Genomic DNA, 16,237 nt, shown 5'->3' on the forward strand with positions numbered 1-16,237 from the left:
GAATTATTCCGAATCGGATTTTATCGATGACACCGTTTCTGAAGACAATATTTCTGATGAAAAGGATTTAGAATGATTTGCAAATTATAGATCAACTTATCCCCTGCAACTTTTTTATTGGTGTCAAGAGTCTATCACTTATAATTATTCGGCAGTAGTCGATTGAAATAGGCATACAAAATATTTCACGTCAGCCTTTATTTAGCCTGACCACTTGACGTCATAATGACGTCGACCGGTTAAGGGTTAAGGATGAAGTTGTTTGAAATTCTCTCATGACTGCATTCTTTATCCAACCAATATTCTATGGCCTAAAGCCATAGGTCATGGGAAATGTTGCCATACATATTACACACATCCATGGTTACGAAAATGTCGCCATCGTTTAGATTTTGTGGCAATCTATTGACAAATCTATGTCATCCCAAAAAACAGATTTTATATTTGGCACCTACGGTTTAGGTAAGATTTCAATAAGATTTGGTAGTCTATTGGTAGGGCAGCATGGGCCGGCAATTATTTGTCTGAATGGGAGAACGTCTGGCTGGAAAACACTGATGAATTCAGCATTTTGGTGTTTAATAGACTCCCTGATCATCTTGGATTGATGGACTTTTGGAAAACCATAAAACTGACTTGTTTTATACTCGAATTTTCGAGGATAATCCTGTTCATTGTCCGTCAGTTCGTTTTTGTGATCTTGAATTAAGCCATTTATTAATCCCATTGTTCTTTTGTCATGGTTGTGACTTCTAGCTGGTGCACAAGCTAAAAATGCTATTTTTTCTAACAATCAGGGGCCATAATCCAGGAAGTTATGTTCGCATATGCACGATTATCAACAGGAGCCAAGATCTTTGTGATAACATAAATTTAAAGTTTCCTCAAAATCGGATCAAAATTGTGGACTCTAGAGGGGCCACAACCTTGATATATCGTATGAGGAGGGCCCTTTTGTCCAGCAGTTTTGGTCGGATTTTCACAAAATTCGAACTCAACCATCATCAGGGTGTAACAGTGATATATTTACATGTTTTTTTAAATTAGATAAAAATTGTAACCTCTATAGGGACCACAAGCTAAAAACGTAATTTTTCGTACAATCAAGGGCCATAATTCAGGAATTTGCGATCCAATATGTGCAAATATCGAAAGGAACCAGGAACTTTAGGTTATAAACATAAAAATGTGGGCGTATAAAAATACATGGGTATACATGTACATGTTATGTGGGTTCATTTCTGGGGACAACTACATATATATACATAGCTCTATTTTGAAGAATGCAAAATTACTCAACACCGCTCGGGGAAACAAACAGTTGAAACCCCAAACTCATTATCAAATCTTGACTGACCATTTTAAACTATGTGACAGTAGGACCTCAATATTTTTCGATGATTTGTAATGAATTTTAACAATTTCCCAACAATGGTTTGAAAACTAAACATTAAATACATAAACTAAAACAGCACAAGTACACAATACCCAAGTTGCAGTGGTTGTAAATAAATATATGTATTTTCAATGAGGTAACATTAATCCAAACCTCAACAAGAGAGAGAAATAGGATTTAATGTCCACTCGACACAAACTAGGTCATTTCGGGACTAACTTATGGTTCAATTTGATTTCAATAAATCGCTTGCGATTAGGGGTCTTTAGCAGTGGGAGGAAACTGGAGGACCCGGAGAAAACCTACGAGGTTGGACAGCTTGTCAGGTACAACCTGGGAATCGAAATCACACCTCAACAAGCGTTTGCCATTTTGCAAGAGACGGATGGAGAACAAGCTAAAATACAACAAGCCAACAACTATATCAACTATATACTAAGTTTCATCACTCTCTATCAGATAGAATCTACCTAACGAACATCAACATCAGGTTTAAACATTCTACCTCAATTAAAAGCAGAGTTGTTATGTTCCAAAGTCTTGACCAATGAAATTGCTTATCGCTCTGCTTACCCTCAGGAGAAAATGTTCATTATCGAACTTAGTCAAGGTATTGATGTGATGGAACTATACACCAAGTTTCATCACTCTCACTTAATTAGAACTGAAGTTGTCGTGTTCCAAAGCATCAACCAATCAAATTGCTTATCTCTGCTTACCCTAAGCAGAAAATGTTCACCTTCGAACTCCATCAAAGCATTGACCTAATAGACACCTACACCAAGTTTGAAAATTATAGCTCAATTAGAAGAAGAGTTATTGTGTCCAAAAGTCTCTACCAATCAAATTGCTCATTGCACTGCTTACCCTGAGCAGAAAATGTTCATTATTGAACTTAGTCAAGGTATTGATGTAATGAAACTCTGCACCAAGTTTGGTCACTCTCACTTAATTAGAACTAAAGTTATCGTGTCCCAAAGAATCAACCAATCAAATTGCTTATCTCTGCTTAACCTAAGCAGAAAATGCCCCTCTTCGAACTCCATCAAGGTATCAACCTAATAAACACCTACACCAAGTTTGAGAGAGAAAGAGAAAAAAGAGGTTTAACGTCCACTCGACACAAACTAGGTCATTTTGGAACTAACACACAGTTCATTTTTATTTCAATAATTCGCTTGCACGAAAGGGTCTATAGCAGTGGGAGGAAACCGGAGGACCTGGACAACAACCACGAGGTTGGACAGGCAACCCTACTCCTTGTCACGTACAACTGGGGAATCGAAACCCCGCCAGTTGAGTCAATGACAGACCGTATGATACAGCGCAACCCTACTCCTTGTCACGTACAACCGGGGATTCGAAACCCTGCCAGTTGATTCAATGACAGACCGTATGATGCAGCGCGTGCATGCTAACACAGTCAGACGGACGAACCTATTTTAATAGTCCCCTGCTTTCTTCGAAAGGCGGAGGACAATTAGGGACCATAACCAGGATGTTACGGCCATAACCTATAGGCCATAAACCTATACTTCAAGTTCCGTCAAAATCGGATAAGAATTGTGACCTGTAGAGTGTCCACAAACAATTGTGGACTGACGGACAGACATCTGGACGGACAGGGGTGACGACAATATACGTCCTCATGAAAATGTGGGCATATAAAAAACAACTGTAGATAGACCCTTCATGTAAATGGATGAAATAATCTAAATTTAATGCCATTTTCATTAATATGAATTTCATACAAAAAATTAATTTTGACATTTCATGTATATAATAGTTATTTCTTTTTTTTGGGTTGACTGTTGTGAACTAAAAATTATTCATCATGGCTATCTTTTAATTTCAGCTTATTTAAGTAATTCAAATTTGTTGATTAAGCCTACTTCTATCACGTTCTAATGCAAAATGATAAATCTGAATCACTGTCATTCAATAAGGATGGCAATCCGTCTTTAGGAGAATGTTGTCGTATAGGCCTAGACATAACACCGTTTTATTATAAGTTTGTAAGAAGCAACAGTAAGATTTTTAACTGTCAAACGGGACGTAAACAAATGAGAAAAAGCCGTCTGTTTATAAGGGAAGTAACTCTCATTACACTAGGAACGTAGCATTCAATTAACTGGTTTTCTCGACAAAAGTCGTCACGGGCACTTAACGGTAACGTTATTGGTGTCGACAAAAGTCGCCGTGGGTTGCTTAAGAGTTAACCACTTTGTATAAATCTAAAGTCAATCAGATAGTAACTTTAGCCTCTAAAGCGTCCACAAGCAAATGTGGATGGATGAGGGCGACAACAATATACGACCAAATTTCAATGTGGGCGTATAAAAAGTAATTGAATTTAACTTACCCACAAAAGAATAAATATGCGACAACCCTTGTCGACTGCTCGGGCGATTTAGCTGCTGTGGGCGTATGTTTTGTTGCCTGGCAACCTATCTTTTGAATTTTCAGATACCCTCTCACAGTCTCACATAACAACATTTGGTCTCCAAAGGAATTGTTAGTGAGCAGAAATTCGCTCGTGTATCTGTTATCACTCGTCACTTATATATAGAAGGATTACTTGTGTTTTCCTTTTGCTTTTATATCCTTCTATATAACTGACTGAAGTGACGAGTGATAACAGATACACCAGCCAATTTCTGCTCACTAACACGGTAACATGCATAGTGTGTAGAACTAAGCTCTGAGTATTGAGTAACTGGCCTCTGCGTTAGAATATCATTCAAAAGAGTAGAAATGATTAATTGTGGTTACTATTCATGGAAACTCGTGAGAAATATACGTGTTGTCAGTAGTGGCTTAAACCCGTCAGTACATGCACCTTACGTCGGTATTCCTATAAATGGTCAGTAATAATCATAAGGTGAGTATTTAAGTCAATTGGTTAGTATTCCTTACTTGTGTCAGTATACAAAAATAACGTGACTAATTAAACAAACGTGAGTTTCTCCGAACATATCACTAGTCAGACACGTGCGCTACCGCTACCGCTTACTACCTGAGTGAAACCCCCACCTATATGGCAGTGAACAAAGGGACTATTGTCGACGATTTTGATTACCGCCGTAGTTTGCAAAAGACACCAAAGATGGTTAGATAGATCGATCTAATATAAATACCGTCATATTTAAATATGAATTTAAATGCTCAGTGGCAAGGTTTGATTTGTCGCACTATTTGTATCGTTCTCGTTCTTACAACGGGTTTCCCATGCAGAAAAGAATTTTATTGAAAGCTGAAGTTCGTTTACTGTCGCTTCTTCATACGGCATGCAAAGTATGGAATGCATCTTGGATATTATTGTTTAAAAATGCGAACGATCAACGAACCGAAATGCGACGATACTCGAGTCTGCCATTGAGTATCCTCTGAATAATGTTGATATTTACATCAAAGCCAAAATGCATGAAAGTGAACGTAAGCATTTCTTGACTATGAAATTGATATTTCTAAGGGACTCATATTTTGATAACGTCACGGTACCTGAAAATAATAATAGACCTATCGTACACACATAATCTTATTTTAATTCACACGTTAAACGGACTATCCCTTATTTGAACAGAGTCTCAAAAATAAAAGTATGAATATGTATGAAATTTCAACGCAAAAATATAGACGAATGGTGTGTTGACTGTATCTCAAAATTTCAGCTCAAAATATTGAGTCGTTTGGACGTGACCTTCAAAACTGCTTATTCGGACACGTAACCCTTTTAAGATTTTGGGTCATTTTTTTCGTTGGGAGACCAGATAATCGATTCCCGTTCATTGAGAGATCTATACAGTGAATGGCCCAAATGCTGTACTTGATAATGAAAGGTAAATTTCACCTACACATTATTTTTATACAAAAAATGCCTGGTTTTATCTAGACACCGCATAATACAGATTGGGACACCGGTCTCCATTTCCAGATGAAGACTGACGGGTTTCAGTTATTTGAAAATTTATCACAAATATTGAGTTAGTTGCTCAGCCCTTTGGTAGAGGATATTAAGGATTTTTAAACAAAATTAAACAGTTTTATTCTCCATATATTATCGGGATTATCCCTTTAAATGAACACGCGTACAGCTGTGGCGGCTTTTTTGATGATTATCCAATCAACAATCTTAATCTCCTGACCACTAGCTAGCACTAATGTGCTAATTAATTATTGAGATTAACTTATAATATACATATGCACAAAAGACTACTAATGTATAGATTGTTCTTCAATATAACACTATCATGTGAATATTATGCCGTATGTGTTGTGGAGGTTTCGTTACGAAAGGAGTGCATTTACCACGATTTCCGTCGTCAGCACCCTTGAAATCCTAAATAAAAAACATCAAAGGACAAAATATCAAATAAATTGCGGAAATCGTCGGATTAAATCTTTACTACAATTTTCGTCTTCAGCACCCCTGAAAACCCATGGAAAGATATATTCATCGACAAAACAGCAAATAAATGGCCTGGTTGCTATGAGATTTTGTTTCGGAACATACCAAATCTTTGACTTGCTTTTTCTCAAAACTTACTTTTTTGAGTTGGGTAGTTTCTAATGGACACAGCTCAGTCAATTTTTGCCCAATTCAAACAAACTATACATCAAATTGAAGGTAATGAGCTGGCGAATGTGAAAAAATAACAATAACTCAATTTTCAAAATTTCCTCATTGCGACTCAGTATGCTATGGGGGGGGGGGGGGGGGAAGGGGTCACATATACCTTATCGTTAATTTTGTGAGAATGACTCGTAAGATCCGAACAACTCGCTTACAAGCCTGGATGTCTTTTTTAGAATATAATGATACAATTTATGTAGAAGTGATCAAGTTACACCTCTGTACCGTTCAGCTAATAAATTCTGTCAAATATACAAACCCGATTCCTGATAAAAAAAACAAAAAAACAAACCATATAATTCAAATGTCAACCCGACTATTTCAGACTTCGCGTCTTATCGTTTCACGAATAGTCCGTGTAGAGCACGGAGTCGGCAATCTCGGTCAAAGGAGCAATTCCTTTCATACATTACAAGCGTGCACGAGCTTATTCAGAGTTCATATTGGAAAACTTTTGGTGTCAAGGCGACAGCAGTTCGGTTGCTATATTCAAAAAGATAACTGATATTAAACTGTAAAATTGACCAAGCTATATCCGTTTGAGGTATCGTTATGTTCTAACACTAAATCACATAGCAACCACACCATATATTTGTTAATTTGTGTTTAATATTTCTGTCGGTGTTATAATTTAGAACCAAAGAGAATAGTCCATACATTAGTAATGTAGGTCTTGTATATTAGATCTTTTATGGGAATAAATTCTGTTAATCTCACCACTTAATTAGCACCTTTCTGTTATAGTGCTCAAGAGATTAAGAATGTTGATTGGGTCAGTAGAGCGTAAAATCATTAACTATATTGATAAACTGTATCATTAAAAGAAAATTTCTTATCGGTGTGACTATTGTAGAAGAACTCAAACGAAAATTTCGGATATGTACCTGGCAAATTTTAAGACATAACCAGCGGCTGCCAGGCAGGATACGCCCACATTTTCGAGAGATGGATAGAGAACAAGCTAAAAAGAAAGTGATTTTTCCTACAATCAAGGGCCATAATTCAGGAAATTACAATTCGATATGCGCAAAAATATCGAAAGGAACCAAGATCTTTGTGTTATAAACTTACATTTCAAGTTTCAACAAAATCGGATTAAAATTGTGACCTTATAAAGTCCACAGCCTTGATATACCATATTTTTACGCTATTTGAGAACGAAGGGCGGCCATATTGTTTGTCAGTTTTGGGCCGATTTTCACGAAATTCGAACTCAGCCGTCCTTAGGGTGTAACGGTGAAATAATAATACGTTTTTTTAAATCGGATAAAAATTATGACCTCTACATGTATAGGGTCCACAAGCTAAAAATGCGATTTTTCGTACAATCAGGGGCCATAATTCAGGAAGTTACGGTCCGATATGCGCAAATATCGAAAGGAACCGAGTTCTTTCGGTTATAAACTTACATTTCAAGTTTCAACAAAATCGGATAAAAATTGTGACCTCTATAGGATCCACAACCTTGATATACCGTATTTTTACGCTATTTGAGAACGAACGGCGGCCATTTTTTCTGTCAATTTTGGGCCGATTTTCACGAAATTCGAACTCAGCCTTCCTTAGGGTGTAACGGTGATATAATAATACGTTTTTTTAAATCGGATAAAAATTATGACCTCTATAGGGTCCACAAGCTAAAAACGCGATTTTTCGTACAATCAGGGGCCATAATTCAGGAAGTTACGGTCCGATATGCGCAAATATCGAAAGGAACCGAGATCTTTGGGTTATAAACTTACATTTCAAGTTTCAACAAAATCGGATAAAAATTGTGACCTCTATAGGGTCCACAAGCTAAAAACGTGATTTTTCGTACAATCAGGGGCCATAATCCATGAAGTTTCGATCCGATACATGCCAATATCGAAAGCAGCCGAGATCTTTTGGGGATAAACCTATATTTAAAGTTTCGTCAAAATCGAATAAGAATTGTGACCTGTAGAGAGTGCACAAACAATTGTGGACGGACGGACGGACAGGGGCGACGGCATAATACGTCCACATGAAAATGTGGGCGTATAAAAATGCTCTATTTGTTGAAAATATTTTCACAAAAGTTTCGCTATATTGTTCGTAACTTTTTGTGTTTTGAATTGTCTCAGTTTTGAATATGTAATGTGTAGTTATAAATGTGTGTGGGGTTTTTTTGATAATTTTCAATGTGCATTTCTATAAGCCTTAGTTTTAATAAAAAAATAATCGGCCGGGATATCTACATAAATTTCAAATTTCGCAAAAGAGAGATATCCCAAGATCAAACCTTGTACATTGTTTTACTATTTCACCGTTGCATGAAATTCATTTTTTTCTGTAACGTACGATCATATTGTATTTTAACATTGTATATCATGCCTTATTATATGTTATTACTATTTGCATCGTTATATATATATTGTTTGATTCTTCAGTGCTCAGAATTTCAGCTTGTATATATGTATGTGTATTATCTGCTATCATATTATCTGTTTCAATAAAATTAGCGACAACAGATTGGTGTTGATGATCTTTTTTTAACCATTATTTGTCATTCCAAATTTAATAATCCATACAGATATCAAAGTGCCGCCTGCCCCAAAACATGTGCCAATCCGCATGTAATGAGGATAAATATCAATTGTAAATTAAATAACAATACACATTGCCCGTATTCTGCATGGGAACGGTACAAATAGTGCGACGAATCAAGCCTTGCCACTGAGCATTTAAATTCATATTTAAATATGAAGGTATATATATCGGATCGATCTATCTAACCATCTTCGGTGTCTTTTGCAAACTACGGCGGTAATCGAAATCGTCGACAATAGTCCCTTTGTTCACTGCCATCCATTATTGTTTTAAAAATTTGCTCCAGTTCGAGAATATTAATAAATAATAATTAATTTATTCAGGATACTTATAATCAATTATAGTACCAATACCCACCAGAAATTTATATAGTTAACGATTTCACGCTTTACTGGCAACGGTTCCACTTACTGACGCACATCAAAGATAACTTGCGGTTTTACTCAGGTAGTAAGCTGTAGCCTAAATACTGACGGTTTCTTAATTAGTCACGCTTTTTCCAATTTCTTCCGCACTCGTCTGACTAGTGATATGTTCGGATAAACTCATGTTTGTTTAATTAGTCACGTTATTTTTGTATACCGACACAGGTAAGGAATTCTAATCAATTGACTTAAATACTCACCTTGTGATTATTACTGAACATTTATAAAAAATACTGACGTACAATGCAAGTACTGACGGGTTTAAGCGACTACTGACAACACGTATATTTCTAACGAGTTTCCATGAATAGTAACCGCAATTAAGCTTTTCTACTTGCTTGAAGGATATTCTAACGCAGAAGCCCGTTATTAAAAGCTCTGACACCAGTTCTACACACTATGCATCTTGTAGTGTAACAATTCCTTCGGAGACCAAATGTTGTTATGTGAGACTGTGAGAGGATATCTGAAAATTCAAAAGATAGGTTGCCAGGCAACAAAACATACGCCCACAGCAGCTAAATTCTTTTGTAGGTAATTAGGGGCATTTAATAGACAATTTCATACAGATGACATTATAATTTTCATCGTTTGAGGGTTCACAAGGTTCTAAAAATGGGGCCATAACTCTGCATATAAATTTCATACTGATCGGATGATAACTTTTGTCGTTCGAACGTTCACAAGGTTCAACAAAGTAAATTAAGGGCCATAACTCTAGAAGTAATTGACGGAAATTGCTGACATTCAATAGGCTTCTTCATTGCACTAATCTAAATGATGCATATGAATTTCATACAGATTGGGTGATAACTTTTGACGTTCAAGTGTTCACAAGATTCAACAAAGTGAAACAAGGGCCATAACTCCAGAAGAAATTAACGGAAGTTATTGAAATTAAATAGGCTTCTTCATCTCACTAATGCAAACAACATATATCAATTTCAAAACAATCAGATGATAAATGTAGTCTGTAGAGTACGTTCACAAGAAATTGTGGACGACGGACCGACAGACGGACGGACGGGGGGGGACGGACGGGGGCGACGACAATATACGACCACATTTCAATGTGGGCGTATAATAAAACTATACACCAACTGTCCTCACTCACACTTAATTACCCTAAGCAGAAAATGTTCATCTTTGAACTCCATCATGGCATTGACCTAATAAACACCTACACCAAGTTTGAACATTCTAGCTCAATTAGAAGGAGAGTTATTGTGTCCAAAAAAGTGTGATGGACAGACAGACGGATGGACAGACGGACGTCCGGACAGACAGACAGACAGACAGACCAATTTCAATAGTCCCCCGCTTTCTTCGAAAGGCGGGGGACAGAAACATATTCAAACTGATTAATCCATCAAAAATTTGATTCAAATCCCTCTCAAAACTCGATTGCGGAAGGGTTCATTGTTCAGAATGTATTTGTCATTACTTACTGGCCATATACCATACATATTGAGGTCTAAGTAAATTCTTAAATTATTTTCTGTGAACTTCTTTTTCTGCCGTTTAATTGCAGAGTCTGTTATATGTTTACATCCCTCAGTGTTCCCAAATCCGCCTAACCATTCGATCAAGAAATAACAACCGCTCCCTCGGTCAAGCTAGCATACCATAAGCCATCAGAGAAGCCCTCGGATTGCGAGAGAGAGAGAAAGAGAGAGAGAGAGAGAGATTGGGTTTAACGTCCATTCGACACAAACTAGGTCATTTCGGGACTAACATATGGTTTAATTTTCTTTCAATAATTCGCTTGCGCGTACGGGTCTTTAGCAGTGGGAGGAAACCGAAGGACCCAGAGAAAACCCACGAGGTTGGACAGACGACCCTACTCCTTGTCACATACAACTGGGGATTCGAAACCACACCAGTTGACTCAATGACAGGTCTTATGATACAGCGCGCGCTAAACATTCAGCCATTCGGCCATCCACCCCCACCCCACCCATCGGATTGCCAGTTTTACAAAAAGACTATATAACCATGTTATGATAAAATCAATCTAAATAGTATAAGAATAAAATGAACAAAAAAAGGGGGGGGGGGGACTATGTACATATTTACGATTTCAGGTTTGCCGTATTCATATTTTTAGCTACTGGATAAATTTTTTATTTAAACCTTCCGGAGATGTCTAGAAATCTATGGACTTGTTTAAAGATAATACTTGAAATAATAATATCGTCAGTGCCTTTTAATAATGTCTGTATTGAAATCACGTTTTGGGGTAAGGTAAAAATTGAATGTTTACGTGCATCAGAATGTAGACAACAGGTTAAATGGTTATGTTCGGTATCTTCAAAATCATGACCGCAAGCGCATACAGGGCTGTCTGAGATGTGCCTTAAGAACTTATGACCATTTAAGTCAATACAGGAAAGGCGAAGTCGACAATGTAAAATCTGATTTTTTCTTTTTCCTGAAATAAAGTATGATGGCGCTTGTGTGTCAAATTGTTTCAATTTACTTTTAAATATACTGATAGAGGAAGATGATTTTATAAAGTCAGACAGTCGGTTCTATTCCTTAATCGTAGACGGTATATATGATTTCGAAAATAAAGATGTTCTACAAAAGTACTCTGTTAAATTAGATTTGTTACGAAGGTTATATGGCTTTTCCGGGAATATCAGTTCGTGAAGATATGGTGATGTAAGATGATTCATAATTTTGTAGAAGAGTATATAAGTTTATGACGCCTTCGCCTCTCCTGTAGTGTGATAAAACCGGTTTCCTCATATAAAAGTCTATGGCTGGTCCTCCTAACAGCACCACATATAGTCCTTGGTACGTCAAGTTGCAATGATTCTAGTTTGTTAGTAAGTTAGTCAGATTGCCAGTTAGTGATACACTGACAGTTTTGCTCAGTGTTTGTCACATGGGTGTTTTTCGGGTAATCCAGTATTTTTCTATTAAGAATAATTGGGCATCTATACTGTCCATATACCAAATTTGGCATACTTTTATTGGAAATAACCACCCGATAAATACTTTCATGACAATGTATTTTTAAGGTAATGGTGAATAATTAGAACTATTGGAATATTTTTTTTTCATAAAAATAACTTAACGAAGCTTAACAGAAATTTACATAATACATGTATTAGGTCATTGAATGCCATCCAATTTTACAAAAAAAGATACATTTACTCAATGTCTATGCAAATATGGCTCAAATGGAATTTGCAGAAAATAACAATTATTTCGTGTATATATTTCTAATGCTTGTCCTGCTGACCAAATTTATTTTGCAGTTAATTTTATAATTTATCATAACATTGAGGTAATTAGTGACTGAATATTGATGGTTTATGGCTTCTAACATAGGTTAACTGTACTTAAGACATAAATTATTATATGTGATGCATTGACAGAAGTCCTCTACTAACATGGACAATATTCAGGAGTTTCTCTGCATTATGCACATTATTGTATACTATCCACTTGATATACTATAAAAAAAACTATACTTACTTGTAACCACTTATCAACACATCTAGCATGAAATCTATGAAAACATGGTAAAATACGAAGATTCTCATCTTCTTCATATTCACACATGCATATAGAACAATCTTCAGGATCTGTGGAAGATTTATCTGAAGTTTTATACTGTTTAACAGGTAATCTATTAATCTTTCCATCACAAATACCTTTCTGTTGCACATCTCCTAACTCTTCAGCTAGTTGTAATAATGTCTAAAAATGAACAAAGAAATGTGTAAATTATAAGTTGCCACATTCACAACTAGAGATGAGGCAGTTAAGTGTGTTACTCAACTTAGTAAACTAGAAGGTAAATATGTTCATAAATATTACCTTTTAGTTTATTAATTATCATTTGTACTTGAAAACGATAAGAGAATACTTCGTCGGTGAAGTGTCTAATCTAAGAATTTCTAAAGATTATGAATTAGAACCTTTTGCATTTCAAAATTTCCACAGATCAAGATACAACATTTGGACACATGATACCCAGAACAGTTCTAATTCATTGGTGCAGAGATACACAGCTTAGACAGAAATGTGCATATTAATTGGGAGATTTAAAAATGCAAAAAAGTGTATTTGACTAATTTCCTGAGATACACACCGTTTTGACAATTCACCGACGACTTGTCAAAACATTGTGCTATAAGTGTATAAACCAGTGATTGTTTTCCATATAAATTGTTTTGTGTTTTTTAATGTGCTCAATCGCTAAATGCCACTCAAGGACTATTTATATACTTAAATATAAAAACAATTATCACACTTCTAAAGTTTAAAAATAAATATTGTGACCTTTTAAGTTTAAGCATACACATATTAAAATAGATACATAAAAATGATATACAATTAAAATTTAAAATAAAAAGCTGTCTCTTTTATAAAGTCTAACACTTTATTATATACTCTTCAAAAAAAGTAGGGGATATTGAAATGCAAATACCTATGCAGGTTGTGATATGATAAATAGTCATGGACACTTGACATGCTTTGAGAGTATGTTCACAGATGAAGAACTTATCGCCCCAAAAGAATCACTGAGCTGCACGGGCGACGCGCAAAAGCACCATAATGTGGGAGGGGTTCATAGTCAAATTTGACATTTCAAGGAAGGGTTGATGAAAACTGCTGCGTGCTGGTTTATCCTATCCATGTTTGCTTTCCTATCGGTTCTTGCATAAGATTTACTGTTTAGCGTATCATTGCTTTAGTGTGTTACCTTTAATTTGCAATGAGATGTCTTCAACATGATGAACGTCTACGTGCAATTGACATGCTTCAAATGGGTTCTACACAGCGATCAGTAACCAACATGCTTAATGTGTCACAATCTGTAATCAGCAGACTGTCAACAAACACACAATGTTGATGATAGACCTCGTTCAGGTCGTCCTAGAGCCACTACAGAAGCCCAGGATTGATACATTCGTACACGGGTCCTGCAAAATCGAGGACAAACGGCCAATCAGCTATCTGTAAACTTGTACCAAGTTACAGGAATTCGAGTTACAACCCGAACGATTAGAAATTGGCTACATGCAGCCCATTTGCATGCGTGTTGTGCCTCCATTAACGCGCCAGCACATGGCCAACAGGCGTTAATGGTGTAGGCAGCGTAGAAATTGGGGTAACCGTCGATGGGCGTGTGTAATGTTCTTAGATGAGTCCAGATTTACTCTGGATTTCACCGATAGGCGTACTCGCGTTTTTGGAGGTGTGTAAATGAGCATCATGCTAACGTGGGTCTCTTATGGTGTGGGGAGGAATCACTATGACTGGCAGAACGGACTTGCATATTGTTCAAGGAAGGGTCACTGGTGTGTTCTACTGTGACCACATCCTGGCACCGATAGTTCTACCCTTTGCTCATCGTGCAGGTCGATGTTTCATCTTTCAAGATGATAATGCCTGTGCCCAGCGCCCGCGTCACCATATTGTCCATATGCCTTGGCCAGCCATGAGTCCTGACTTTTCCCTTACAGAGCATGTCTAGGACATGATCAGGAGACGAGTTCGTCGATGTCAACGTCAACCGACAACACGCAAGAATTGGTTGTGGCACTGCAAGAGGAGTGGGTCAGATTGCCCCAAATCGTGATTGGACGGTTGATTAGGAGCATGCCACGATGAATTGCAGAATGTCTGAGGATTGGTGGAGCAATTACACATTATTAAGACAAATATCAAAAACGTCTATTTTCACTTTTGACAGTTTATCTCTTTGCGAGTGAAATGGGGCCGTCAGATAAGCCGCCTATATGAACTGTTTATGTTCATGTGTAGGCAATTGGCCGGTTATTAACATATACTGGTTACCTCTAATAAAATCAAAATGTGCTTAACTGTCAAAGGAACATGACAGTGTTCACATTCTGGTTGAGGATCTTGCTTTAATATGAAAATGTAAGTTAAAAAAGTATGACCAATGTAAGAGCGACACAAAACAACCTCATCCCTCCTGTTGGTTCTATAGGAGTTTGGCCAGTCTCCTAAATTTAATTGTGTCTGCAAGATCCCAAGATCGTTGCCAGCGGTCATATATAAAGAAAGGTTGCCAGGCAGTGAAACATAATCCCACAGCAGCCAAGTCGTCCGAGTAGTTGACAAGGGTTGTCGCATATTTATTCTTTTGTAGGTAAGTGGAGACATTTACAAGACAATTTCATACAGATGAAATTATAATTTTTGTCTTTTGAGGGTTCACAAGGTTCTAAAGATAGGTTGTCAGGCAACGAAACATACGCTCACAGCAGCTAAATCATCCGGGCAGTCAACAAGTGTTGTCGCATATTTTTACTTTTTTCGGTAATGAAACATTTATAATACACTAAAATCTGATTAAGAGGAACAACTCATGAAGTAATTATCAGAAAACCATTAGAATTTGTTTGGTTTTTATAAAGTTCTGACCCATGCTAACGCTTAGTATACAAAACTTTTAATATCATGGATTTAGCTGTTCCAAGTCATAAAAATTTACTTGTTCGTATCAAGACCTTAAACTCTGTGTATCTATCTGAAGTCAATCGGATGATAACTTTAGCCCCTAGAGCATTCACAAGGTTTTTCTAACTCTGGCAGTAATTATCGAAAATCGCTGAAAATGAATAGACTTCTTCGTCTCATGACCTTAAACACTGTGTATAAATTTAAAGTCAATCGGATATTAACGTTATCCTCCAGAGCGTCCACAAGATTTTTCAAAGTGATCAAGGGCCATAACTCTGGCAGTAATTATCGGAAATCGCTGAAAATCAATAGGCTTCTTCGCCTCATGACCTTAAACACTGTGTATAAATTTAACGTCAATCGGATATTAACTTTAGCCTCTAGAGCGTCCACAAGATTTTTTGAAGTGATCAAGGGCCATAACTCTGGCAGTAATTATCAGAAATCAGTGAAAATCAATAGGCTTCTTCGTCTCATGGCCTTAACACTGTATATAAATTTAAAGTCAATCGGATATTAACTTTAGCCTCTAGAGCGTCCACAAGCAAATGTGGACGCCGGACCGACGGACTGGGGGCGACGACAATATACGACCACATTTCAATGTGGGCGTATAAAAACTGCAACAATGGCCTTAACTCTGGAAGTAATTTACAGAAATGGTTAAAATTTACAAAAATGGTTAAAATTTACAGAAATGGTTAAAATTTACAGAAATGGTTAAAATTCAACAGACTTTTTCGTTTTACTAATATAAATAAT

The 16,237-nt window shown here is 36.7% G+C and overlaps 1 protein-coding gene across 5 annotated transcripts in view; it reads right to left on the reverse strand.

Moving 5' to 3' along the window:
- The window catches only part of LOC126825382 (uncharacterized), a 92,068-nt gene that overhangs the window by 16,639 nt on the left and 59,192 nt on the right, over positions 1-16,237 (reverse strand). For all 5 annotated transcript variants that reach the window (XR_007681936.2, XM_050554994.1, XM_050554996.2 and 2 more), the window contains one exon: positions 12,512-12,736. Coding sequence is in view for 4 of the 5 variants with exons in the window: in XM_050554994.1 (XP_050410951.1) it covers positions 12,512-12,736 (225 nt within the window). In the remaining variant the exon portion in view is untranslated. The remainder of the gene's footprint in view (positions 1-12,511; positions 12,737-16,237) is intronic.

Source organism: Patella vulgata, chromosome 6, assembly GCF_932274485.2.
Source record: "Patella vulgata chromosome 6, xgPatVulg1.2, whole genome shotgun sequence".
In the NCBI taxonomy this organism is placed as follows: domain Eukaryota; kingdom Metazoa; phylum Mollusca; class Gastropoda; family Patellidae; genus Patella; species Patella vulgata.